This window comes from Cyprinus carpio, chromosome A15, assembly GCF_018340385.1.
Source record: "Cyprinus carpio isolate SPL01 chromosome A15, ASM1834038v1, whole genome shotgun sequence".
Lineage (NCBI taxonomy): Eukaryota > Metazoa > Chordata > Actinopteri > Cypriniformes > Cyprinidae > Cyprinus > Cyprinus carpio.
The window spans coordinates 19,903,259-19,930,263 of record NC_056586.1 but is presented as its reverse complement, the minus strand read 5'-3'; the positions used below and the strand labels follow the sequence as shown (position 1 = coordinate 19,930,263).

Below are 27,005 nucleotides of genomic sequence, written 5' to 3'. Positions count from 1 at the left end.
AGACAAGAGGGAACATACAGGATTATTATCCTTCACAAATTGTAAAAAAAACAAAAAAAAAAACAACAACAAAAAATTGTGTAATAACATTTTAGCTTCAGTAACCCAAAAATCTATGGTACCTCCATTTGGCCACTATAACTGAAGTGGGACAAACCTTCTCAGTTTTCTGTGGAAAATGTGAGTGGTCCTTGGAGATGCAAAGAAATTTTGGGTAGCTGCCGTTGTGTTGCTACGGTCAGGAATCTTATGGTCTTGGCAAACCTGGAAACTTCAGGGAATTTTAAAAGTGTTGTTTCCCTGTATCATGATACGCTATTGGAAGGAGTACGAGGGAAACGAGGAGTACAATCAAAAGTCTTTAATCCAAGGAACACAAGGGAAATCCACAAGATGGGCGCTGGAGCAAACACACGTACACAACAAGTTAGCAACGAGTAGACCCGTCCGAGGAGAAATGCACAGTCAAGAACCTATAAACACAGGATAATTACCAAACACAGGTGCACAGAATGACTAATTAACTAAATGATGACAGGAACATGATCAAATAATGGAACACAGGAACAGTAACGGGGCAAAACACAACAAAACAGGTCCATGATCCTGACATCCGGAATGGCAATGGAAATGAATATAAAATTTAAAAAGGTTATGGAAAAGTGAATTTCTATATAGTATATATTTCTCCGTTTATTTTTTATTTTATTTTATTTTTTTCAGAAATATTTCTTCAGCTAGGAATTAAGTGCAATTTCAATAAATATAATTTTTTACAAATCCTTATGTTTTTTTTTTTTTTTTTTTTTTAACTGTGAGCAAGTGTGAACCCTGTAATGGCATACTGGTCCTTCATTTCATATTATGGCCCTTATAGTATATGACTTGTATCTTTCCTGTTTTATTGTCTGCCAATCAACATAAGACTTTGTTCATTTTCAAAAGACACATTTATGTTTGAAGAATAACCAAAGGTTTGGTACGATGTGAGGGTGTGTAAATAAGAATTTTCATTTTTGGGTGAACTTTCCCTTTAAGACCAATTGCTTGGAAAAGTAATAGCACATCTCCCCTCAATAAGCCACACAATTTGTTGTATTATTAATGGCTATAGCATAACCAGTCAAGGAATATTTACATACCAAAGTTTAAACACCCTAAGCATGTGCTATAGTAGAAGATGCTTGTGTTAGCAAGTGCCACTACTGAATATTTTTTTCATTTGAAGGCTTTCAAGCATAATTTTTCTCTGCACATGAGGATTGGTTCATGCGATTATGTTATTATTTGATCTTTTAGCCTCCCTCTGCTCATGCATGGCCCAAATCAATGACATCATGAGTTAAATTTATAGACAGGTCATCATGTGGCCTGGCAGGCTGTGCTGTAAAGAGAGCCGCTGCCACAGGGAGAGCATGAAATATTCCACATGTGGAAAAATGGAAAATGACTTGTGGCTTCCTGTGGACTTCCATTGTTGGCACTGGCACTTTGGAATCCTGTAATGCTGGAATTGCTTTTTGGTCTCAATTTCGTTTATAGGTTTATAAATCCTGTGATTGTTTTTATGTAAGGATTGATGGATTATTTGGTTACCTACAGCCATGCCTTTGTGTTTAAAAAGCAGTTTACATAATGTAACGTTTCAATTTCTTACTGCACCATCGCGGGTTCTTGCAGTAAGGAATCTTTCTTAATAATTCCCCTATAATTTGTTTAACTTATTCTTCCCAGAGTGTGATTTTCTCTCAGTAGAAGATGTCGTAGAGGGATTGAACGACCACTAATTTGGATCAGGCCCCACTGTACAAGACTTGTCACCTCTGCAATCCCCACCAATTACATGCAGTGCTCTGCAAATCCCAAGATGTATAAATGATGAATAATCAAAGCAACTGGAACATATTTTTTATTTTTTTGTAAGTTAAAATGAAGTAAAGGAAGTATCAAACCAATCACAAGGCTGATGGAACTGTGTGTGTTTGGGCATTTAAATTCTTGTCCGAGTCAATAACCTGCCTTCAATAATGTGAGGAATGGCCAAAACAGGATATGCAGAGTAATTATCCAAGAACGGAAGCAATGTTTCCATAATAGTAAAATATGTGTCGATGTGCATAAAAACACCACTCTAAGGTTTGAGATGTTTTTAAAATAAGATTCTTATTCTCACCAAGGCTGCATTTATTTAATCAGAAATACATTAAAAACATTAATATTGTAAAATATTTTTACAATTTTAAATAAAATAACTGTTTTCTATTTTAATATATTGTAAAATGTGATTTATTCCTGTAATAGCAAAGCTGATATTTCAGCATCATTACTCCAGTCTTCAGAGTCACATGATCCTTTAGAGACCATTCTAATATGCTGATTTGGTGCTTTTATTAAAACTTTTATGATTATGAATGCTGAAAGCAGTTGTGCTGCCTAATGATTGTTGGAAACCATGATATACTGTAGTGTCTTTTCTCAGGATTCTTTGATGAACAACGTTTAAATGTCTTTAATAGGAATTTCACAGGAATTCCAGACTTTTGAGCGGTAATATATATGTTATATTTGTACAGTATTTGAGCATTACTTGCAAACTGAGACCACACTGTCCTGTAGTTTAGCAATGAAATAACTGAAATTCATACTTTTTCATTCCAGACACTTTCCAGACATTCCAGCCTTTGTGGATTAGATTTAATACATTGCAGTGTTTGATTTTAAGACCATTTTTGCTTACTTTTTGTACTACAAACAATTTTGCCACTATTTTGGGTTGCAGCTTTGTTTAATGTAATATTCTAAAGGCCAAACTATAAAGCAGCATTATCCAAAAACCTCTTCCTCTCTTAAGGCTTGTGCTTGTACAGTTATGCAAGACCGTGGTGTCCCTGCGGGATAGTGGGGTTTTCTTGTGGTTAAGTGCTTATTAAACAATTTGGCTGGGCAATCGAACAGGCTATAGACAGAAGAGAATAAACAGACTTCTATTCATGACTGAGCTCCTGAGGTTTTGTGCCAAGCATTTCTCATGAATAACCTTCTTTTTTTTTCATGATGTCTTATTAATTCATTGTTAGTTAACAGCTTGCTAATATTTGGGAAATTCTGCTGCTTATTGTGTTTTGCTAGTCATAAAATCTGGCATAATATTTTTCTTTTTGACAAATATACACCAAATTGGATTTAATAGAATCTAGTCTTAAGTTTAAATCTAATCTACAATTAATTTCCAACCTTGCTTTACCTTCTCAGCCATATTTAGTCTGCTGCAAAGATGCACTGTAAGTTGATATTAGAAGAACATTTGATTTGCTTGTTCCTTAGCTTGTTTGTCGTTTTGTATTGAGTTGGGCTGTACAAATGTCATTGGAATTATTTGATTAGAAATCAAATCAAATGTTGACTGAAGTCAGATTATAAGCACTCACCAATGTAGACAGCTTGAGTCATTTCCATTAAAATGGGATTTTGCACATACAGTGTTTTCCAGTGCACAAATCACAGTCTGCGTACATGCAAATTGGGTAAGAGGGCACAGTGTGTGTGTGTATGTGTGTGTGTATGTGTGTGTGTCTGTCTGTGTATTATAATCCCCTCTCTGCTAATAGAAGCCAAGTGGTGTGTGTGACTGTAAATATTTTCCCATGGTTGGTTGAGTCCTAACAGATATTGACTTGACAGCATTACATGCTTTGTCATACTGCAGTTTGAAACAGTTAACCAATAGCATTCACATACCCCCTCTGGCCCCTTCATGACGTCTGTATGTGTGTGTGTAACTCTTTTGTGAGCTACAGTAATTTATTAAGCTAAGTAGCTAGATCATGCTCTGTTCACAGAATGATCACAAGTGGCTTTAAAAATACAGTGGCTGTTGATTCTGTTACGATTCATTAATTTGGCTGTTCCTTCAGATGTTGATTCAGTTGTTTGTTTGGTTCATTAATTGTTCCTTCAGTCATAATTAATTAGCAAATGTTATAGTGACTGTCAATTCTATTACTGTTCATTAATTGATTCATTCATTGAGTTGTTAGTTCATTCATTCTGTTGGTTCAGCAACAAGTTACTAACAAATATTGTTGAGTCTGTAACTATTTATTGAGCCATTCATTGATACACTTGTTTGTTTGTTTTATTCATTTATTCTTGTTCAGTCACAAATTAACAAATATTATAGTGGCTGTTGATTCTGTTACTGTTCGCTGATTGATTGATTGAATCAGTTGTCTGTTGTTCATCCAGTTGTTTCTCTTCATTCACTTGTTTGCTTGTTCGTTCTGTTCAGTTGTTCTGTTTCTTCAGTCACACGTTAGTAGCAAAAATTGTAGTAGAGGTTTATTCTTTTACTACTCATTGATTCATTCATTAATTCAGTTGTTTCTTTGCTCATTCTGTTCAGTTCTTCTGTTTGTTCAGTCACAAGTTACAAGCAAAAATTATTGTGGCAGTTACACGCTACCATGGTTGAATGCATTGCACATACTTTATACTTGCAGAAATAGGAAGAACAGTATGCCAGTATGCTATTCCAAACACAACCACAGTCAGTCACACATTTAGTATTTCAGCGATTTATCAAAAACAATGATGCTTTACACAATTAATTACATGCACACAGTGAACAATTGCTTTAAGGCTCTTCCTCCCCCTCAAGCCCCTAATCTAAAAGCAGATATACATTACGTTTGTGCTCTGACTTTGGAATATTTGCTCAGGAAATTTATAGCGCATGCATTAGATGGGCCCATATGTAGGAGCAAGAAGGAAGTTGGGGGAGAATTCCACGCCTTGAATGCATTAGGCTGGGAAGCGTGATCCCCCCCGGAGGATTTCTGGAGCCTGGCCTGGGACCTCACGGACAAATGAGGGGGCCAATCGGAGCCCAGCTTCTCAACATCTGGGCCTTTTCTCATTCCAGCTCAGTGGTCAGCCTGGAGCTCACATCTCTGGGCTCGTAGCCAAACAAACAAGAGGTGCAAGAGAAGACCACATGCGGTTTCATGTATAATTCATAGCATAGATGAAATGAAACCACTTGCGGTGAATACATCTTTTATTTATATGTGTGGGAACCAACACAAGCATTAGTGACGATTAATTGTGCTCAAGCCTTTCAGATAAACTTCTCAGCTAGTTTGCACCTTAAACAGCAACAACAAAGTGCGTTGTATTTACATATGCAGCCTAAAGGGGCTGTTTGGAGAGAAGATAAGTGCTTGATGGGGTCTTGCTAAAACAAGCAACCCCTTTGGGTTTGTGTGGACACCCATTCAAATTCTAACAGCCACTTCCTCTTTTACATCACTGCTTCCTGTGTATCCTCCTAGTCTAGCCATAATAATCTCCTCGATATCAACAATCTTTTTCCCAAATGATGCAGAGAACATCACAGCAATAGGAATGATAGCATGAAGCCATGAGCATGGGGCTTCCTGTCAAAGGCTTTGATCAGGAAAGTGACCCGCGTGACCCCATTACTGAGCACAGGACCAGACAGCAACTAAAGGCTTGTGTTAAATAGGCTCAAATATTTTTAAACGAGGAATTTTGCCATTTGAATGTCCATGTGGTTTCAATTGCGTACTTCGACGCTGGTGAGAATTATGCAGAGACACCAACTTGGCTACTGTGCAAATGTGCTGCCTGGCAGAAGTCCATTGAGTTTGCTTGATGCTCGAGCTCAACCATCTGTATGATATTCAGATTCTCACTGGCAAATGTTGAGGGTTTGCGCTGTAATTCCGTGAAACTAATTATTCATTAACTTTTTATAAGCACTTGTAGATCCACATCTGGGCTGGCTCATTTCTTTCACAATATCCATTTCGGTTTAATCTCTAAGATCAGTTTATTTAATGAGACATTTGGAACAGTTATGAACATATCAAGTTGTATATGGCGTAAGTTATGATTTAATGCTTTCTGTTTATTTCATTGTAGACTGCTTGAAATGCAACGTGACAGCAGATGACACGTTCAGCATCAACTGTTTTGTCAGCGAGACCGAGAGTCATCAAAGTTGTGCTGACCGCTGGTTTGGTATTTTGCTCCATGGGCTGGTTTTATAATGGAAAGCCTGTGCTGAAGTTTAAAGTGATGGGTCTCTCAAATAGATCAGCTGCTGACAGACAGGAGATCAAGGGCTCAGAACAGCCAGCTGGAGCAGTGATGGAGTGAGACAGTTGCTGAGGTGGACAGACACGACCTGACTTTGCAGTATTAAACGTCCAGCAGTCTGTGCGTTAGACAAATGAACCTATAGTATAGTATAGAAAGCTGTCTGTCATCATTTAGGTGGTCTTCATTTTTTTCACTTGAGACTTTTTAAACCTCTTGAGGCTAGATATTGAAGTTAGTTAAAAAGTGCTCTTCTGTATTTGTGTATTTTAATAGAGGTCTATCTCTCTGTCTATTTTTAAAGCTTACTAAAGTGGAAAAATTAATTTTAGCATTTATATATTTTAATATGTATTTTAGAACTTTATGTAGTATTATATATATATATATATATATATATATATACACCCACGCACACACAATTATACATATTTCATAATTATATTATATATCTAATATATATAGATTATATAATTATATCAGTCATTTATTTATTTGAATCATATGTATTTTAGAACACGATAAAGTATAAAATTATTTATAAATAAATTATAATTTATTTCATCCATTTCATCATTAACCGGCCAATAGTAAAATCAATGTACTGATTAAAATAAATAATTATATATATATATATATATATATAGATAGATAGATAGATAGATAGACAGACAGACATACATACATACATAATAGACACATGCACACAATGCATTGGCTTTTTTCAAAATGTAATATCAGTCAACTTCCAATTCTTAGTCTATTCTTTAAGTGGTCGGATGGTCGTATCACCAAGCCAGGCATTCCATTGCAGATCCCGCAAGAGTGGAAATGTTTGGCCCTAACCTTTGACCTTTGACACGTAAGCTGAGGCACAGCAGATGACCCTCATGTTCTCCTGGGAGGTTTTTCCCATCAGATGACTCCATTAGTGAATAAAGCTCAGGCGCATTAACACTCACCTTGATAAAGGCCAGACTCATACCTGTTCCCTACCTAGACACATGACTGGCTGCTTAAATCTGTTCTCTCCGATCTTGGAAGACAACAAATCCTGCACTGCTTTATGTTAAAGCAAAGCTAAACCTCTTTCTTTTAATAACAAATCCTGGATCCAGGTTGAATACTCTGATACTAATCTGTCATGAGTTTCGCTGCATGCAGTAGTCATTTATATGAAAGTATTAATTTCTCCATTAGACTCGCTTTGTCACCTCCTTTTTTTCATCTCAGCTTGGATCAACTTTTGACATTACAGACAGAAAACCTGTCACAAAAAAGCAATCTCCTCTCTGTTATGATGATAATGCCATGCTGAGCGCAAAATGGAAACCATAGAGGCTCATAATTAAAAGAGCCGTCAGTGTTCATGGTATGTCCTTCCTCAGCATGAACATTTTTCTCTATATATCTTTTTGTCCCAAACTTTCATTTACTTTATATTATATCATATTATATAATATTATATTATATTATATTATATTATATTATATTATATTATATTGCTTTTGTTATGCAGACTAGAGTATGTGAGCTGAATTTTGTGCTTTTTTCCTTTAGAAAGGCATATAGTATATTGTTATTGTTTGTATTTTTTTTCTGTATTTTTTAGTATTTTAAAATTTAAATACATATTTTTCACAAGTGCATATATTTGTTGATATATATATATATATATATATATATATGATTTTTAATATATATGTATATATACATTTAAAGGATTTTTTATATTAAATATTTACATATACATTATTTTTTTTAACACAGCAAATAAATTATTTATTTATTTATTTAAACATTAAACAGCATCAGGAATTAATATGGAGTGGCGTGCGTGAGTTGAGATCTTTGGTGAGGCTTGAAATGAAGTCCTCCAGTAGTGAGAGTGATGAACGAGAGAGAGAAAGTGTATGAGAGAGAGAGAGAGAGATTGCATGTTAGGAGCTGAAGGAGAAACTTCAAACAAACCCACATCTGCTCTGAAACACACAGCGGCTCCAGACAGCGGCTGCGCGTCTTTTACCAACGCATGTCCTTACCTGGATTATTTAGGAGATTATTAGCCTACCACATTATTATTTTTAATATGCATTTATTTTTCGGAAAAGTTTCCCGTTGCGGTCTGTGGCTGCGGGGCAGGTGAAGAAGAGGACGAAGAGTCTCGCTATCTTTGAGAAATAACGGGAGTTCGCGCGCGAGCCACACTGATTGATTCTTATGAGCGCGGATCGACGATGACAGCGAAACTGAACCTCAGACGATCGTTCAGCGAGCAGCTCAGAGAATCTACGTCCAAAGCTTGGGATTTATTGTGGAAAAGCGTCAGAGAGAGACGACTTGCAGGTTAGTGACACTGAAGTAAAGTTCACGCGCTCTGCATTGCAGCGTATGCGTGGAATGACAGTGATATGATGACGTGCACAACGTGAGGACGAAACGTTTGCATTTATTTATGGTTTTGAGATCATTGAGCATCGCTGTTTAAGTTTTAAGTTGCTTAATCTTTGCAGTTGCACTATCGTTAGGAGAAATTTATTTTTTATCTACGCCACATATTTTTTAGTGTATTGTAGGTTTTTAATCACAATTTAAAAGGTAAAACAATTTCAAGACAAATAAACAAAACATTAAAGGTAACAACACATCAAAGTTGTCACATTCTGTATAACACAGAACACATTTAACAACGTGCAGTAGAAAGTGACAACATAGATGTGTGTGTGTATCTATTTATGTATATATATATATATATATATATATATATATATATATATATATGTATATATAAACACACACACACATATTGAATGGGGAATTCTGATACATATTGAATGGGGAATTCTGCATAATCTGTCTTCCACTAGTCTACTTTCAGCATTTTATTTTTGTGCATTTGTTTAAGTATAAATTTACTGGCAGATGTGCTGAACATTTTTAGAAACTGCTATTGACTTTATAGACTTCTAAACCTCTGGTGATGTATTCAAAGTGGAGACACTTTGACAATAACCACTTTTGACAGTGTTTGACCACTAGATGTCAGTCAATGCAACGTGGTGCCTAGTGGAAAACACTAGTAATCACTTTTCATATTGGAGTTTTATTTTTCTCTTTGAGTGCTTTATGGTGGTCCATCTGGTGGTTTTATTGGGCAGTAGTTAAAACTCTGCTGTTATTAGATTGAAATCTTTAACAGCTTGTATATTTGTCGTAAATTTATTTGGGCACATGATCGGGCTGCCATGGGGATGGTGATGAAATGTTGAGGCATTGTTGGCATGCTTATCACGTTCATTTCCATATATGTATTTCAGAGATGTGATGTGCTGCGTAGGTGGCAGTCATGTGCACGCTCTGGCCTGACTGTTTATACACATGCCAAACAATGAGGAGCTCTTTGAGGCAAGACAGTGGAGAGTTCAGTGTGGCTCCCAAGAGGGGTGTATTTCAGTCTGAAAGTTCAACCATAAAGGATATTCTGACAGACAGAGCTCCACCTTTTAGTTTTGTCCTTCAAAAAACAAAGTGTATTGTTTAAAGCAGTGGACAAATTGAAAACGACTGTTTGTACAGTAACATTAAAAAGTTTGGGGTCGATAAGATTTTTAAATGTTTTTGAAAGAAGTCTTCTATGCTCAGCAAAGCTGCGTTTATTTGATAATTAATACAGTGAAAACAGCAATATTGTGAAATATTATTACAATTTGTAATATATTTTAAAATGTAAATTATTCCTGTGATGGCAGAGCTGAATTTTCAGCATCATTACTCCAGTTTTCAGCGTCTCATGATCCTTCAGAAATCATTCTAATATGTTGATTTGGTGCACAAGAAACATTTCTTATCAAGGTTGAAAACAATTGTGCTGCTTAATATTTTTGTGGAAACCATGATACATTTTTTTTAGGATTCTTTGATGAATATAAAGTGCAAATGAACAGTATTTATTGGAAATAGATGTGGTTCAAGAATGGAAGAATAGAAAAGAGCTGAAGATGAAAGGTGCTGGTTGTATCAACCAGGTTTCTTTCTTCAAATGTTTTAGCGGGTTTAATAAATGTGAAGTTGGATTTTAGATTTCAGATTAGATTTCAGTTGGCATTTACCATTTTTGTATATTTATCAGTGGACTGTCCATGAGCCTGCCTTCCAAGACTTAAGCATTGCAGCCCACATGAAATAATGGATTTGTATAGGATTGCATTATGGTTGCACTATGGTCTGCATTTCAACACTTTTGTTTCAGGATCATAGGCTAGAACACTTAAGCATCATTCAAATCTCCTGACAAGCCTTTTGCAAAAGAGCCTTTTAAACTGAAGGCATGCAGCGTTCAAGGGCCACAAGAAAGACGGATTAAAATAACATTTAGCTCATTCTGCACACAATCCAGTCGGTGTTGCCTTATAAAATTACGCTTAAACAAAGGAACAGATTCCTCAAAGCAGAGAAAACTCATAAATGTGATGCGGCTTTGACATTTTCAATGAGAGATTCAATCATAGCAGAATTCAGAAGAGACAGCAGAAACATTTCGCTGTCTGCCGTCTCTCCCTGCTGGAGCGAATCGTAAGCACCTGCTGGTTTTATTTGGCTCCTGCCCATGTTCAGCGGCCCTTCCCAGAAACCCACAGAGTAAATATTATGCTGATAACTTTTCTTTCCACTGGCTGTGTTGATATCTTCGCTCTCTGTACGCCTGAGTTGTGGAGTCAGCATCCCAGGCTGGAGTTTCTCAGCCAGGACGTTTTATTAATCAGCTGTCATTCTGACTGGCCTCTCTTGTGGCTAATCCTCATCTGACCTGATTGTGGAAGCCACAAAACTGTTTATTTTTGTTTCCATCAAAACGTAGCTATTAATTCATGAAGGTGTACAAATACAGTTACATTTTCTTGGCTGTTGCTTCTGGCTTCTGCCTCAGCTAGTGGAAAAATACACAAATAAAGTACCAAGATATCTGTGAAGTAGTGCTGTCTGTATAACATCCCAAAAACCCTCTACTGCGCTCTTCAAAGATCTGAGGTTTATGCTGTTGCCGTTGAGTTCAAACGTGCTGAGACAGGTTGCATATGGAGCTGTGGCTTATTTTGATGCCATCAGAGCCAACAACTATGCCTCTCAAAATGTCTTGTTTTATGCATTTATTTATTTAATTTCATTTCATTTACTTAGCTGTTTATATATTTTAAATTCTTTTTTTTCTGTTGTGTCATTTATTTATTTAATAACTAATATTTTTATTAATATAAATATGAATCTTTCTTACTTTTATTTGTACATTTTATCCTTAATTTATCTTTTTATTCTTTTCTTATTATTCATTTATTTATTTTCTCATAATTTCATTACATTTATTTATCTTTATATTTTTATTTTCTTTTGCCCTTGCTTTTTCATTTACTTATTAATTCATTAATTTATCATTTTCTTATTATCCCTTTAAAGAGTGTTAATTTATTAATTAATTTAATTAAATTAAATAATTTATTTTTTATTTCTTTTATATTTAATTGATCTCTTTTATATTATTTTCCTTTTTATTTGATATTTTTTAAGATAATGCAAGGTAAGAGAATTCTGATTGTAGCAAATGAGAGAGAGAGAGAGGGAGAAAGAGAGATAGAGAGAGCATGTGGAAAGTGCATTCTTTGGCGAGTGGTGAGCAGGGTCTGTTCTCTGCTCCACTTTTGCATACATTTATTTTGAGAGCTGTCAGACATTCATCTTCGGCTCCAGTATAGAGATGATGAGAGACTTGGCAATGGCAGGTTTGGCTCTGAATATTGAGCTAAATCTGGAAGAGCACTCAATCTGTTTTCAATAACACTTCTCCTACATAAAGCTAAAAATGTGTTGGAGAAGTGGCTAATCTACAAAGCAATCTCGGTCAATAGTTAATAAAGGCAAGATTTTGTATCACTCAAATGAGGCGCGGGGGCTTAGTGTTCACAAAAACCTGTCATTGTTCTTGCTTTGTTGAAATAAGCATCTGATAATTGATTTGACTTGCCTTAACTATTTTCTACTAGCTGTAGCTTTGTTGAATGGTTTGTCAAAAGTTTTATTTCATTTTATTCCAGAGTGCTTCATCAGAGAGCACTTTTGAGCTATTTCCATGTACAGCCATTGGAGATACCATCATATGTCTATATAGACCAATTAAAGTGACTGAAATTATGATATGGTATGAGATAATAGCTGTTTTTCTTTCTCAGTCTGACTCATTGTGCTGTACAGTAGGGTCCGTTGAGTGCATAGTACACTTATTACCACTCATTTCCTCCAAAGAACCAAACCTGTGCCAGAACTGGTGTTGGCTTTTGTTGACTGAAGGATTATTGAACACAAGCAAAGAAATATTTAAAGCAATTAGTTGTTAATCATTTACTTTTCCATAGAATATCAATGTATATCAGCCTGTTTTTCACTTGAATTGAGTCAATATATTGTTATGAAGTCCATTTTATATATATATGTATGTGTGTGTGTGTGTGTCTGTGTGTGTGTGCGTTTGTGCACACGGACGCATATATATATATATATATATATATATATATATATATATATATATATATATATATATATATATATATATATTAATCAACTCTTTAAGTGGTCTGTGTGGAAAACAAATAACAGCATTCATTAGGGTCTATCGGTCACTCAAGTTACACCTGTATTTAACAAAACACTCTGTGCATTATGGGATTGCAAGAGCATGCACTGTACCTTGTTTATAAGCTCAAGCTATGGGTCAACAAGTGAGATCATTTTTAATTTAGCGACACAAACTGTTCAGAACAGCTTAAAAACTGTTACAGAGTCAAAAACATGACAACTTTCCTGTGTTGAGGGGCGTTGGAGTGAGGGACGGGGTAGTTTATGTATAAATAGCAGCAAGATTGCAGGCACTGGTTGAATTGCGGTCTTTGTGTGGTTTCTAGTATGGTTAGTATGTGCCAGTTAGGGAGGGGGCACAGAATGTGTTTAACTTGGTGCCGTGCCCATTCGTACCCGGTTCATGTGTTTATGTGCTCGCCCACACTTAGACTAGGAGCGAGAGGCTTATAACACATGCTAACAGGAAATGTGTGCTTGTTTACCAGTGCCTTAAGAGTGATGGAGTTTAGTCAACAGAGCGTGGAAGTGTTTGCAAAGATGTGGGGTCTATTTTCAGCCTGAAGACTTGGGGTGTTTCATGCAGCAATGGAACAGAGGCTCTTGCAAACCTTCCATTCATTTCCTTTTTTTCTTGTAAAATAATTTTTCTTGTCTTTCTTTTTTTCATTTGCACAAATTCTAATTTAATGTGCTTTAGCATAACTAAACTGTGAGTGACTTACATGTATGTGTAATTTATGTATTTTCTTGTTTATAATGACACACACACACACACACACACACACACACACACACACACACACACACACACACACACACTCACACACACACACATGAATTACATTTACTAAGCATACAGTATTTTAGTTATCCAAGTACATTAGATTCATGTACACGTGACATGCCTAACAGATGGCAAGTATGCAATTTGGAATGTTATCTACTTTATTGGTACTTATAAAGCAACTACAAAAGGAATTTGTATTGTGCAAAGTTTCTTTTGCTTATGTAGAACTCATTTGTGTTTCACTGAAGTATAAGCATTTGTGAGGTATCAGTATCAGTTGCAGACAGCATTCGACCAGTAGCCCATGATTGACTTTTACAACAGATTTTTCTTTTTTCTTTTGTGATATTACTGAAATAAATAATACAAAATGTCTACTAGTATTAAAATTAAAATAATAAGTATTTGTCATGTAATATAATATGTTAAAGTATTATTATTATTATTATTATTATTATTATTATTATTATTATTATTATTATATTTTTAATAATGTAAGTGGAGCTAAGAGATAATTAAAGCATGGACATATATTAATGACACATAGTTTAGTTTAGTTTAGTTTATTGACACCTGTCAAGTGATAAATGCACATTATTTCAGCATAAATAAAGATTCTTGTGTTTCACCTACATTTCAGACGTTTCCTGTACAACCTATTTTAATGTGTGAAATGGACATTTTAGCATGAATGGCTGTTTCACAAGGTGAAGCCCCATTGTGCTTAGAGCAAATAGAGGGTTGAGGATTGAGTTTACCAGCAAGACACCTTTTGGTATTCATTTTTCTTACGTACTTCTATGTCTGTTTTTCTATTTTGAATTGTCTTAATGGATTGTGTGACCACATATTTTTTGTCTGAAAGCATTTGAATTAAGTTAATAGTCTATAAGGCCAAACTTTTCTCTTTTCCTGCCACTCTTCATTTCTCTTTTCCCAACTAACAAACTCCTCCTTAGCAAACTTGGCACCTGAGTGGGGCTTCACAGCAGCAGGCTAGTTCTTTTAGGTCTGGGCGTTTCTCTTAGCCATGCTGTTTTTCTTTTTCCCCTCCCACGGCCCCTTGCTCTCCAGCTTTCTCCACTCGCTCAGTTCACAGGCATTCCTCTGGTATTTATATTTCCCTCCTGAACCAAGCAGTGCTTGCACAGACCTTGAATTCAGCTCAGCCACGAGGTCTGCCCTCTTCATCCTGGCTTCTCATTGGCTTACCTCTAGTCATGTGACTCAAAAAGAGGGCAGGGCTGACAGCTGGTACTCCTCTGGAACTGGAACTCTGTGGACTCACATCTCACACATGTTGGGCTGTTGGTGGACAAATTACGTGACTGGTTCAGGTATTTGTTTTTTGGGGAGGGGGTGCTGGATGTTTCACGTTGTGTAATCATGTACAGGGAGCTGCCGCGCACCGAGAGCAACGAATGCCTGGGAAATATGACCCCAGAGACGCAGGATATCTACCTGAGGATGGACCACCTCAGACGGCGCTCGGTGTACAGGCTGGGCAGGATCATTGCCCGCCAGCAGCTGCTTAACAGGAGAGCGGCAGGTACGACACTGTGGAACAACATGGCATTAGTTAGGCTACATAAGATTTTATGAGCTAGAGTTTCAATAGTGTGTATTTGGGTAGTTTCTGATAGCTTTAATCAGTTTTGGAAGCATAAAGACAATTTTGTTTTGATATTATACACCTTACTTCACTAGCCCTTTCTTTGGTTTGTGTCCCAATTTGTTTCAGTTACGCAGTTGGAAACAATCTCATATGGATCAGATAGTGTCAGGTCTCATATTTTACATGCAAGGAATTTCTGTGACTGATTCAGAAACTAATGAACCTGGTTGCATGCAACAATGACTAGCTTGACCTTTGAACTTTCGTTTGACTCATAACTCTATGTGGTTTAAATAGTTCTTCATAGCATGTAATTTATGTTTATGCAGAAAAGAACACGTACTTAGTTAGGAATCTCTATTTGTTGCTGTCACACCTCCAGGTGTTGTTTTCAGTGGAAGATAATGGTTGATCGTTCAGGTAAATGGCATTTGACATTTTAGCTTGTCCTCTTTGCCTCACAGACCATTCAGTCTCTTGAAGGGCTGCCCTCACTTAACATATTCATAAACATAACACCTTTCTTTCTTTCTTTTTAGCTGTAATTGTACATTTCATCTAAAAGAAAAGCTGTATGAGGCTTTATGTTTTGAGTTATGTTTTATTTAAGTATCTCTCATAAAATTCCTTAGGAGAGATAAAAATAGACACAAATGGGAAAATTATTAACACACAGTTTAGAGTTAATAGCTCAGATAATTTGGTTTTGGAATAACTGGATGAGAAATATTTGAGTTCTTATTGAAATCTCAGACCTTTGATTGCAGTCTTTGATATATTGCCTAATCTGAACACAGTTTGAAATTCTTTTTGAGATTCCTTTCGAAACTCTAGAAGAGATGTGAGATTACAAAAGAAACAAATAGCAGAATATCTCAGTAAAATTCTGTTTCCTCGTTTTAATCGTGTTGCTACCTACAATGGAGATGTTAAAGAGGTCTCTTTTCTAAATTTAGAGATATTGAATCCATGGCTCATTTATTTGGTCTTTGACATTTTTAGTAAGAAATATTGAGTTCATACTGAAAATCTCAGACTTTTGATCGCAGACTTTGGTATTTTGACTAAACTGGGCACAGTTTGTAACTTTATGAAAATAATGTGTAAACTCTAGAGGAAATGTGAAATTTCATGGTCTTTTTTGATCTTGTTCTTTGAAGGGGGATGTTCTCAGAAATGCAGGTATATGTCTCATGTTCACATCTTTGATGCGCTGTGATAAGGTGTACTGGACAGCAGGGCTTGTTGAGTCTTGTCTTCTTGACTTTGTGGTGTCTGGTTTGTCATCAGTATCTAGTTCTGGAGGAACACAAGACAGACAACTGCTGTTATTTAATACCTTCTCTATTTGTACCAGTATGGTGGCTTTAAAACATGATGGGCCTGCTGTGTCTGCTTTTGTGATGGCTGCATGTCTGTGGATAAGTTTTTATAAGGATGATAGTAGTTTATTTAGTTTTTTATAGAATATAAATATATACTATATAGTTCTTGTTATTTTGTTTTCAGTCACGTACAACCAATAAAACTGATGTATTGTTGGTTTACACAGTAAAGGCTTTTCCTAGATAGTCAGGGCATTTTTAAAGGATGCTTTCCTGTATGTTGGCATAGTGTGAGTTCAACATAAACCCTAATGGGGGTTGGAGGCAAAAGGCTCGTCACACGTTCTTAAATTGCACTGACTCAGTCTTGTTGACATACTGTAGACAGAGGGGCTGGCCCAACTGAGACAATTACCCAGAGTGTAAGTGTTTATTTATTTATGTGGAAATATATACACACGCTATCGTTCAAAAGTCTAAATTTTTGTGGGCAAGTGTTTCTGAAAGTCATTTGCTCCATTTATTTGGCTTAAAATACAGTAAAAATAATATTGTGAAATATTACAATTTAATATAACTGTTTTCTATTTCAGTATATTTTCAAACGTAATTTATTCCTGAGATGTCAAAACTGAATTTTCAGCATCATTACTACAGTCTTCAATGTCACATGATCCTTCAGAAAACATTCTAATATGCTGATTTGATGTTTAAACATTTCTTATTTTATCATTGTTAAAAACATATGTGCTGCTCAGTATTTTTGTGGATACATTTCAGGGTTCTTTGATAAATGGAATGTTTAAAAGAACAGGATTTATTAAAAATAGAAATCTTTTGTAACAATATACAATTATTTTTAATTATTTAAATTATTTTATTCAGCAAGAATGTGTTAAATAGTAAAAGTAAAGACTTATACTGAAGACTTACTGTATATTCGAATAAATTATGGTCTTTTTAACTTTTTAATCATCAAAGAATCCTGAAAAAAGTATCACAGGTTCCAAAAAATATTAAGCAGCCCAACTGTTTCCAAAATTTATAATAAAGAAGCATATTAGAATGATTTCTGAAGGATCATGTGGCAAGAGAATCAAGAGAAATAAATTATATTTGAAAGAATATTTTTTTTATTGTAATTATATTTCACAATATTACTGTTTTTTTCTGTATTTTTGATCAAATAAATGCAGCCTTGATGAGCAGAAGAAACTTATTTTAAAACATTATAAATCGTACTGATCCCAAACTTTATATATATACATTTTATATATATATATATATATATATATATATATATATATATATATATATATATATATATATATATATATATATATATATATATATATATATGATATCGTTTTGTTGTGGCAACCAAGAAAGTTGAGCTCTAGTTTCTTTCACTCAGATATAGCAATCTAACATGGATGACACCATTAGCAACCTTTCTGAGACTCTATTAGAGTCAGTCATAGTCTCCATAAAGAGTTGTTTTTCTTTCAGTGTTTGAGGTAGCTCTGAAATGAATCTGTGGATACTTTAGTGATGTTTATAGTAATGGAGCTGCTTTGATTCTTGTGGTGCTCTGGTGCTTTGGGTTCTTTCCGCTTAATAGATGCCCATCTGGACGCCAGACACTCTGCACATCTGCTGTGGCTACACACGATATTCAAAAATTCCCATCCTAGCACATACACATCTATTCATACATGGAGACAAACACTAATACACACATTTGCCGAAGCATAAAATCAATGAGCTATTCATATCTCTTGAAAAATGTTTAACGATAGTTTTCATTAGCTTTTCCCAGGTTGAGGTAGCAGATATTTCCAAAATAGTTTTATATGTATGTAATTCGATTGATAGGATGCCAGACAATAAAATTTGGGAAATTTTTTGCATTGCCAAAAGCTAATGAGAATGCCAAGGACTGCTAACAGTCATAAAAATCATTCTGATTACATTGAGAGAGACTAAGAACGTAACTGAGTCATTTTGATCAAGTTGGCAATATTAAAATTGAAAACCTGGTGCTCATATTAAATATAAATATATGATCTCAAGCCATCAAATGGATGTGGGAGAGGTACTAAGCAACACTGTGTCATTCAAGATATCGCAAACTCAACAGAGGTGTACTGTCACCAAGCCTAATTAGTATGGATGTAACGATTCACTCAACTCATGATTCAATTTGATTGATGATTTTGATTTCACGATTCAATTCAATTCAATTATTATTATTTTTTTAACAAAATTAGATTTAAGACATATTATAAATTAAATGTGTCCTTTTATTATTGCTTGGACAAAATGCTGCACGTGTCTTTGTGAAATTGAAATACACTATAATAATATACTTATATAGCAATTGCATATTATTGCTCTTTTGTTGGTTTGATTGTCCTCATTTGTAAGTCACTTTGGATAAAAGCGTCTGCTAATAACAAAATTTAAATATAATGTAAATGTAAATTACAAAACTAAATTTACATTTCATTTTAGAACAAGCCATTTTAATAAGTGACACAAATAAAATAAATATATTAATTTTATTAATATAAGGATTTTTATGTTTTGTTTGTGTTTTTTATTTTAGGCAACCACTGCATTTTAATCATTATCCAAACAAAAATGCTGCATACATGCAACATGAGCAGTTTTATATATGTATAATTTCGAAATTTGAATCAAAATCTGAATGGTTTGACTTAAAGCTATACATAAAATATATCTGCATGAAAAAAACAGCAGACAAGCTGAATGAGAGGCAGATCTGCCAGCAGGTTGCGCTTAAAGCGTTTCCTTGTAAACAAAGCAGTGCTGCACTTATGAACTTTAATATGGATTATACAGAGGCAAGATAAAAAGAAAAAATACCATCTAAACTTTTCTAAAGATAGTAAGTTCAGACATACATTCACATAAACTCCTACCCCTAAATGAATTGCGATATGTTTAGCATCTCAACCGATTTGAATTGTCACATATTTGAATTGATTTTCAACCGGCTTGTGGTTAATAAGTTGTCATTTTTTATTTCGAATATCGAGTGCAGGTCTCAGGACTCAGGACAAAGGGCAGTGTCATACCTGAGCTCTCCCACACAGCTCTTAACAACTCACTAACACCGGCCTCCCTGTAAAGAACATTCGCTCACTGTTCTATCTATCTATCTATCTATCTATCTATCTATCTATCTAAAGGTGACATGCACCAGTCACTTTGTGCAGCATTGGTCTGCTCACTACCTCATTCAGCATAGAACTGACGTCATTCTACTACCTCTTCAGTCAGTTTAAATAAAATAACTGCTCTCTTTGTCACTCTAATCAGACTGAATAAGCTTTTTTGCACTACAATCTTTTTATCTGCACTGTTTGTTCACTTCACTGGTTTGCACTCTATCTGCCATGTGCCTTGCGCTGCTTTATTTAACTTTATTTTTATTTTTATTATTTTTTACATGCCCTTATTTATATAGTTGTATTTTATATTTAATCTGTATCTATCTGGATTTTTAGGCTCTACTGTTAGTGTTATCTGTATGCACCATGGGTCTGAGAGTAACGCAATTTCAATTCTCTGTATGTATGTGCTGTACATGTGGAAAAATTGACAATAAATCTATCTATCTATCTATCTATCTATCTATCTATCTATCTATCTATCTATCTATCTATCTATCTGTCTATCTGTCTATCTATCTATCTATCTATCTATCTATCTATCTAAAACAATCTATCTATCTATCTATCTATCTATCTATCTATCTGTCTGTCTATCTATCTGTCTGTCTATCTATCTATCTATCTATCTATCTATCTATCTATCTATCTATCTATCTGTCTGTCTATCTATCTATCTATCTATCTATCTATCTATCTATCTATCTATCTAAAACTATCTATCTATCTGTCCGTCCGTCCGTCCGTCCGTCCGTCCGTCCGTCATATAAACATTTACAGATGTTTTGAGTTAGACATTTAACAGTATGGGGACCTAGATGTGATTTTTTAATTCTATTAAGGTTGAATTGCATTGATCTGTGGGAAACTGGCTTTACAGTCTTAGCTGTTAAGGTGAACAGGTCATTTGGGATGGGGACTTTGAGATTGCTTTCCACTACAGCTGCATGACGGGAAGTTTTTGAGAAGCACAACGGTGGACTTCCATGTTCCCGTTGTGTGTTTTTGAAAATTTAAGTGGAGGAGAGGCCCAAGCCACTCAAGCCAAAAGCAAGGAAAGCACTTTACCGTTTCTCTCGCTCCTTCACTGGATAGATATGCCATTCATTGAAAGCGTAGTGCCACTCAGGATGGGCAGACGCTGGCATGCTTAAGTGGCTGATATGGGATTCCTTGAAAGGGTCCTTTCTTAAGAGCTCTTGAGCAATTTCAACTTTGCCCCTTCAAGCCCAAACCCTTTCTGATGAATTATTCTTTGAAGGGAGCTGAAGTCTAGTTTATTTCAGCAGTGACAGTGGCCTGACCGTTGCACAAGAGAATTTGATATGAACATTTGATCTGAAACATCATGAGTTTATAATATCCTGTGAGTTCAAAACCAAAAGTTGCATTAGGCTTTGAAGAAGCCACAAGAAAATAAGTCTTCATTTCCAGTCTGAGTGCTCATTAGCCAAGAGGACAAATGATTATCGGAGTACTTATTAAAAGGCTCACCAGGATTTATTCTCATAAGTGGCTCTGGTCCAGCGTGGATGGAGTCTGGTGGGTTTTTCCTCACAATTTAGTCTCCCTGAGAGTTCCTCAGATGTGTTAGAGGTCCTCAGATTTGGAGACAGTCATGGAAGGTAGACGAGGCATGGCAAAAATATGTGTAATGAGGATGGATAAATGTTTCCAGTGGCAAACCGTCATCAGCTGCGATGGTAAACCCATTCATCCCGAAAGTGAATGAAGCCAGTCTTAATCATTATCTTTACATGCTTAAAAAGTTCCCATCAGTCTATATAACTTTGTAAGATTACATTGTAAATATAGATAAAAAATATAAATAATTTATATATTCTTTATTATTTTTATATTTTCTGAATTAAATGATTTAATGTTTACTATATATATATATATATATATATATATATATATATATATATATATATATATAATTTAGATAATATAATTATATCATAAGTATATCATTTTAAATTTTATATTATGATCATTGGTAATGGAGATATATATATATATATATATATATATATATATATATATATATATATATATATATATATATAAATTAACTATAATTATAATATAAAATAAAAAATTATATAATGCATATGCATTTGGCAGACGAGCAAGTGTATATCCAATACAATATTAATTATAACATATTTTGATGTATACCACATAAGCTGCTTCTTGCATTTCATACATGATGGATGCTTAGGTTGTTAATATGTACCTGCACAGCTGTTAAAGGTTATCTGTGTCACACGGGAGTGAATCATTGACAGTCTTCACTAATGTGTGCCAGAGTATGAATGCTGTGACCATGGATGACGTGACATATTAACAGACCCCTGGATCGTGACTTTCTCTGTGTTTCTAAATATAACCCTGGCGCTGACAAAGTCGGACAGAGATGAATAAATCTCCAGTGAATGAGAATTATTTCAGTGCCTGTTCAAGGATAGACTGAAGAATGTATTTAATGTAATAAAGTAATTGAGTTATTTTCCCTTTCAGTGAATAGTGCTTTGTTGGCTTTTTCAAATATACTGCTGGCATGTTTTTAATATATGATGATAATTAAGTTTGATTGGAAGAAGTCATGGAATGACTTCTGGCGTTATACTTAATGGCAGAAAAATGTTCTTTTAAACATTTTAAGACGTTTTTTTTTCCATTTGCATAGGTTGCAGTAGCTTAGGCAGTGTTTTTAGCTGAAGAGAGACCCCTGTTGGTTCAAATGTAAATTTGCTCTCAAATGCAGCACATACCTCAGTGCTTCCTTCTTTTATAACCATTTTAGTTCAAAGTAATCGATACAGAACTAGAAAGCTTATGTTGGTGGTTTGGCTTTGAAGGTTTATTATAAATGTGACCCTGGACCACAAAACCAGTCTTAAGTGTCAATTTTTGAAATTGAGATTCATACACCATCTGAAAGCTGAATAAATGAGCTTTTTATGTGCCAATATTTGGCCGAGATACAACAATTTGAAAATCCGGAATCTGAGGGTGCAAAAAAAATCTAAATACTGAGAAAATCGCCTTTAAAATTGTCCAAATGAATTCTTAGCAATGCATATCATTAATCAAAAATTAAGTTTTGATATATTTACGGTAGGAAATTTACAAAATATCTTCATGGAACATGATCTTTACTTAATATCCTAATGATTTTGATCCTTATGAAATCGATAATTTTGACCCATACAATATATTTTTGGCTATTGCTACAAATATATCCCAGTGACTTAAGTGGTTTTGTGGTCCAGGGTCACATATAATATGTAATATAAAAATAATAAAATAATAGCACCATGGTATTCTTCAAAGTACCTGGAAGTGTCATAAAAACATCATTTTACATAAATATGATATTTATTACCTTCTGATACCATAAATGTACTATGCTACCAGCACATTATTTTTTTATAAGAAGAAGTGCCATTCTAAGATACATAGACACTGAATGAAATGACAGAGTTTGCTAGACTGCAATAAGTGTGTAAAGGTTTTTTTTTTTTTTTTTTTTTTTTTTTTTTTTACCTGCTACAGAGCAAGAACAAAACACATGTTCTGATAATTGCAACATCCTACAGCTGTGAGACCTTGGCACGAAAACCAAATTGCAGAGTGTAGTGAGTGTGTTTATATCACAGAGGAGTGTGAATTACAGTGTACACTCTATGTTCATGACATGGAAAATAGTTGTGAAATCCTATTGATTTTAGGTGCAAAGATTTGACATGTCATTATAACAGTGCTCAGGCCATTTTTCAAAAACTATAAATTTTATAAATGTACAGGTTGTCACTGTGTTTTGTGTAAGTATGCTCAAAACATTCACACATATCCTGAGTTGGGGGAAAAACTAAATAGAGGAAGTGACTAAGAGACAGATAAGTAGCCTACTCCTATTTTTTTTTTTAAATGGTTAAAATTTCCCTGAAAACCATGACCAAAACTGAAAGTTCAGCTATCATTTACTCATTTATTTCAAAACAAAGCTTGTTGACTTTGACAAAATTGTGAAGAAGTTACACCAAATGGGTACTACAGCTTTCAAGCCTCAAAAGGGCAAAAATCATCATAAAATATAGCTGTGGGTGAGAAGACTTTTGTGCAGATGTTCACTGAATATATTGACATCTTGCCTTTTTCTTTAGTCCATAATAGAAGTAGTAATGAAACTGAACCGGAATCAAATGATTCATGGAAAAAAATCTGAATTAAGTCCAGTAAAAAAAATGTTTTATAGCAAAAAAAAAAAAAGTGGAACATGCTCAGAAGGATATGAGGGTGAGTAATTGTTGACCTGATTTCTGTTTCAGATTAACTGTTACTTTTTTGTTTTTGTTTTGATCATCTGTTAGAAATATATTTGCTCCTCTTTCATCGGTACTCATTCATCTGACGTGTCGATTCATTTATCTTAACGTGGTTTTCGAGAGGACTAACACGTTCTCCCTAAGAATCTTCCTGTAAGCAGCAAGCTTTGATGAACAAATTCTGCTGAAATCAATGTTAATGTCGCTCATTGCCTGAAAATAAACAAAAATAAAAGAACAGGGCTTCTGAGATGGCTATCAAAACACTTTAGCATGTGGGAATATGGCTGTAGTCCAGCGTCTGGAAGTGTTTATCTAGCGCACGGAGAATGTCTGCTAGATCTATTTTTCAGGAAGCTCATCTGATTTATTTATTTATTTTTTTATTTTTTTGCCTTGTTGAGGGGAAGGTCCTGAGGTATTCTTGTGGTTCAGGATAAGCTGCCTTTCCTTGTATAGCAGCTCTCTTGAGAGGTTTTAATGGAACACATGTGTGGCGGCAAGACATATTGAACTCTGAGGTCAGAAAGCGAACACCTGCTCTATGGCTCCGGATTATAGTTTCTTAACACTTTTGGCCACAGCTTTGAAAAGTTCTCTCCATTGCTTCTCGTTAATGTTTCTTTATATTTAGACTGTCAAGAATCATTAACTTGAGCTTTTGATGAAATAGACAGACTGCATAAATCCAAACTGCACTTTTTCTGTCACCTCACTTTGGGTAAAATCCTGAAAACAACCGCAACCTGTTTATGAAGTGTCACGTTTAACATTCCCCAGATGTTTTGGAATATTCAGAGCATTGAATATTACTCTCCAGACCCCCATTCCTTATTTAGTCCTCTCTTTTGGGCTGTGTGGAGAGCTTAGAGTCACCTCTTTGCGGTTAGGAACATTGATAAAGTATAAACATCTTGGTTTAACTTGAAACTGGAGGAGTGCCGGGTTTTGCCGTAAAGCTTTGGCGTACTTCATTGCAGTAGTCATTCACAGCAGCTGCAACGTTAAAAATCAATGAAATCAATTTCCAGCTGGGCCGGTGAATTTAAGAGCTGCAATGCAAAGACGTCACATGCTTATTTGGTATACAGCTACACTATAATCCTCCAATATATTTTCTTTTTTCCTTTTGTGGAGTACTGTTCTGCTGTGTATCATATTTTACACAAGTCACATGTCTGCTGTGACAAACAACCTAAACCGATTTTCCATGGTCAAACCAATCAAAATATTTACTAGACAAGGCTCTTCCACCACATGCAGGACTCCCGAAATGAACATATCATTTTAAGCTGCCAATCTTGTTAGGATTCAAACAATGCCTGATGTATTTAGATTCACATTGATCTCAGTAGTTACTATGTAATTATTTATAATGGACAGAATGGACATTTTTCTATAAAGATTAATAGTTCTTTGATAGCCACCATCTATTTTAAATCCACTTGTACACTTAATGAGACTTTGTCGTCATTTACCCAGTTTGTTATTGTTTACCTACCACGTATGCCATTCTAAATCTTTATTATTTTGAAGAATCTTCATCTACTGTAGGTCTTTTTCATAAAAGACACAAAAATACTCCAAACAAGTTGTGTGCTATATTTTAGGTCTTGAATTCATACCTTAATTTGTGCAAAAACTTATTTAATAGTTTTGTTATTTTTTAAAAAATGTATATATTTAAGTGTTTTTCCCCCTATGTTTATATATGTTTGTTAAATTAATTACTTAATTCCTTTATTCCTTCATAATTAACCTGAGAACTCCTGAGACCAGATCATTTCAGCTTTGATTCATGCACAAATCATTCAGTCTGAATGATTTGTTCACTGATTTGCTTCTTGAGTTCACTGTCTCTGCGATCAGGTTTCAAATTTCAAATCTTCCATGAAAAACATATATGTTCGAAACAGAACACTAAAACGAATGCTGGATACATTGAAATGATTCACTATAGTAAAAGATACCAATACTCCATCTAGCCCTAAGAACGAAACTAGCAAGAGTGACCTCAAATAAGGCTCGCCCAGATAGAGATTTGTGGATGAAAGAGTATAGTCAGTGGGTGTCCTTGAATGGCTCAGCCGAGTGTGTTACCACAGCTGCGCCAGTCTTGATTGAATTAATTTCGGGACACAAACACACAGAGTGACTTATGACCCAATGAGCTTTATCAGCAGTCAACAAATGTTTTTCACTCTCAAAATCAATAAGCTCTCACTGAGTGCCTTTTGAAGGTAGACCTACACTCCTGCTTTTTTCGAGGAAAGAGGTCAGCCAAACAGATACTTTAGAAATCTGTATTAGAAATGGTTCTTTTTGGCTTATAGCTTGAGTTAGACGTGCAACATCAATACCATGTAATTGAGGAAAGCCACAGAAATGGTGCAAGTACAGTATTTGTCTGCGACTTCACATCTAATTGTTTTATTAACCATGATTTGGTGCTAACACATAACGTAACTAGTGTTTTTCGGCATAAAATGAGACTGGTTTGGAAGCCCTGACGTGGTCAGGAAATGAGTATTACCAAAAACCCCATCTGAACTAATCTGTGTTGTTTTTGCCAACCGTCAAGACAGCAGTTCTTCTGAATGTTTTGTCAGAAAGAAGAATTTATTATGTCTTGTCTGGAGCGCTGCTTTTGTGCGTACTTCCCAGCAATTGTAATTTCCTTTGGCCCACATCCCAGCTGTGAACCTTCACCAGCAAAACTCCTGCCACCGAGCAGGGGACATGTGATATTAAGAGATTATGGAGTGGCACCTCTCTTTAATTTAACTCCCGACTATTGTATGTAGGATGTCGCCCATTAGGGGTTCCAGAAGCACTGGTGCTCATGTTAATTAAAGCTTAGGCTGTGAAATAATAGAGGAGAATTCCCACACCATTGCCACTATGACCCAGGGCTTTTCCCTGTGAAGCCACGTTTTGCTGCCCCAGCAGTCCAGACCTCTGAATTTTGATGACCAGACTCTCATTAGCTGTTGGCACTGT

At 35.1% G+C, this 27,005-nt stretch overlaps 1 protein-coding gene across 7 annotated transcripts in view; it reads left to right on the top strand.

The window, feature by feature from the left end:
- LOC109104380 (stAR-related lipid transfer protein 13-like) overlaps positions 1–27,005 on the top strand; it is an 88,481-nt gene that overhangs the window by 42,523 nt on the left and 18,953 nt on the right. The window contains exon 3 of one of the 7 annotated variants that reach the window (XM_042771421.1): positions 14,929–15,083. The exons of 4 other annotated variants lie outside the window; for them this stretch is intronic. In XM_042771421.1, the coding sequence (XP_042627355.1) occupies positions 14,969–15,083 (115 nt within the window). In that variant the 5' untranslated portion in view covers positions 14,929–14,968. Of the gene's footprint in view, positions 1–8,066; positions 8,467–14,145; positions 15,084–27,005 lie in introns of those variants that run through there. 2 more of the 7 variants (XM_042771422.1, XM_042771420.1) reach the window with 2 other exon arrangements.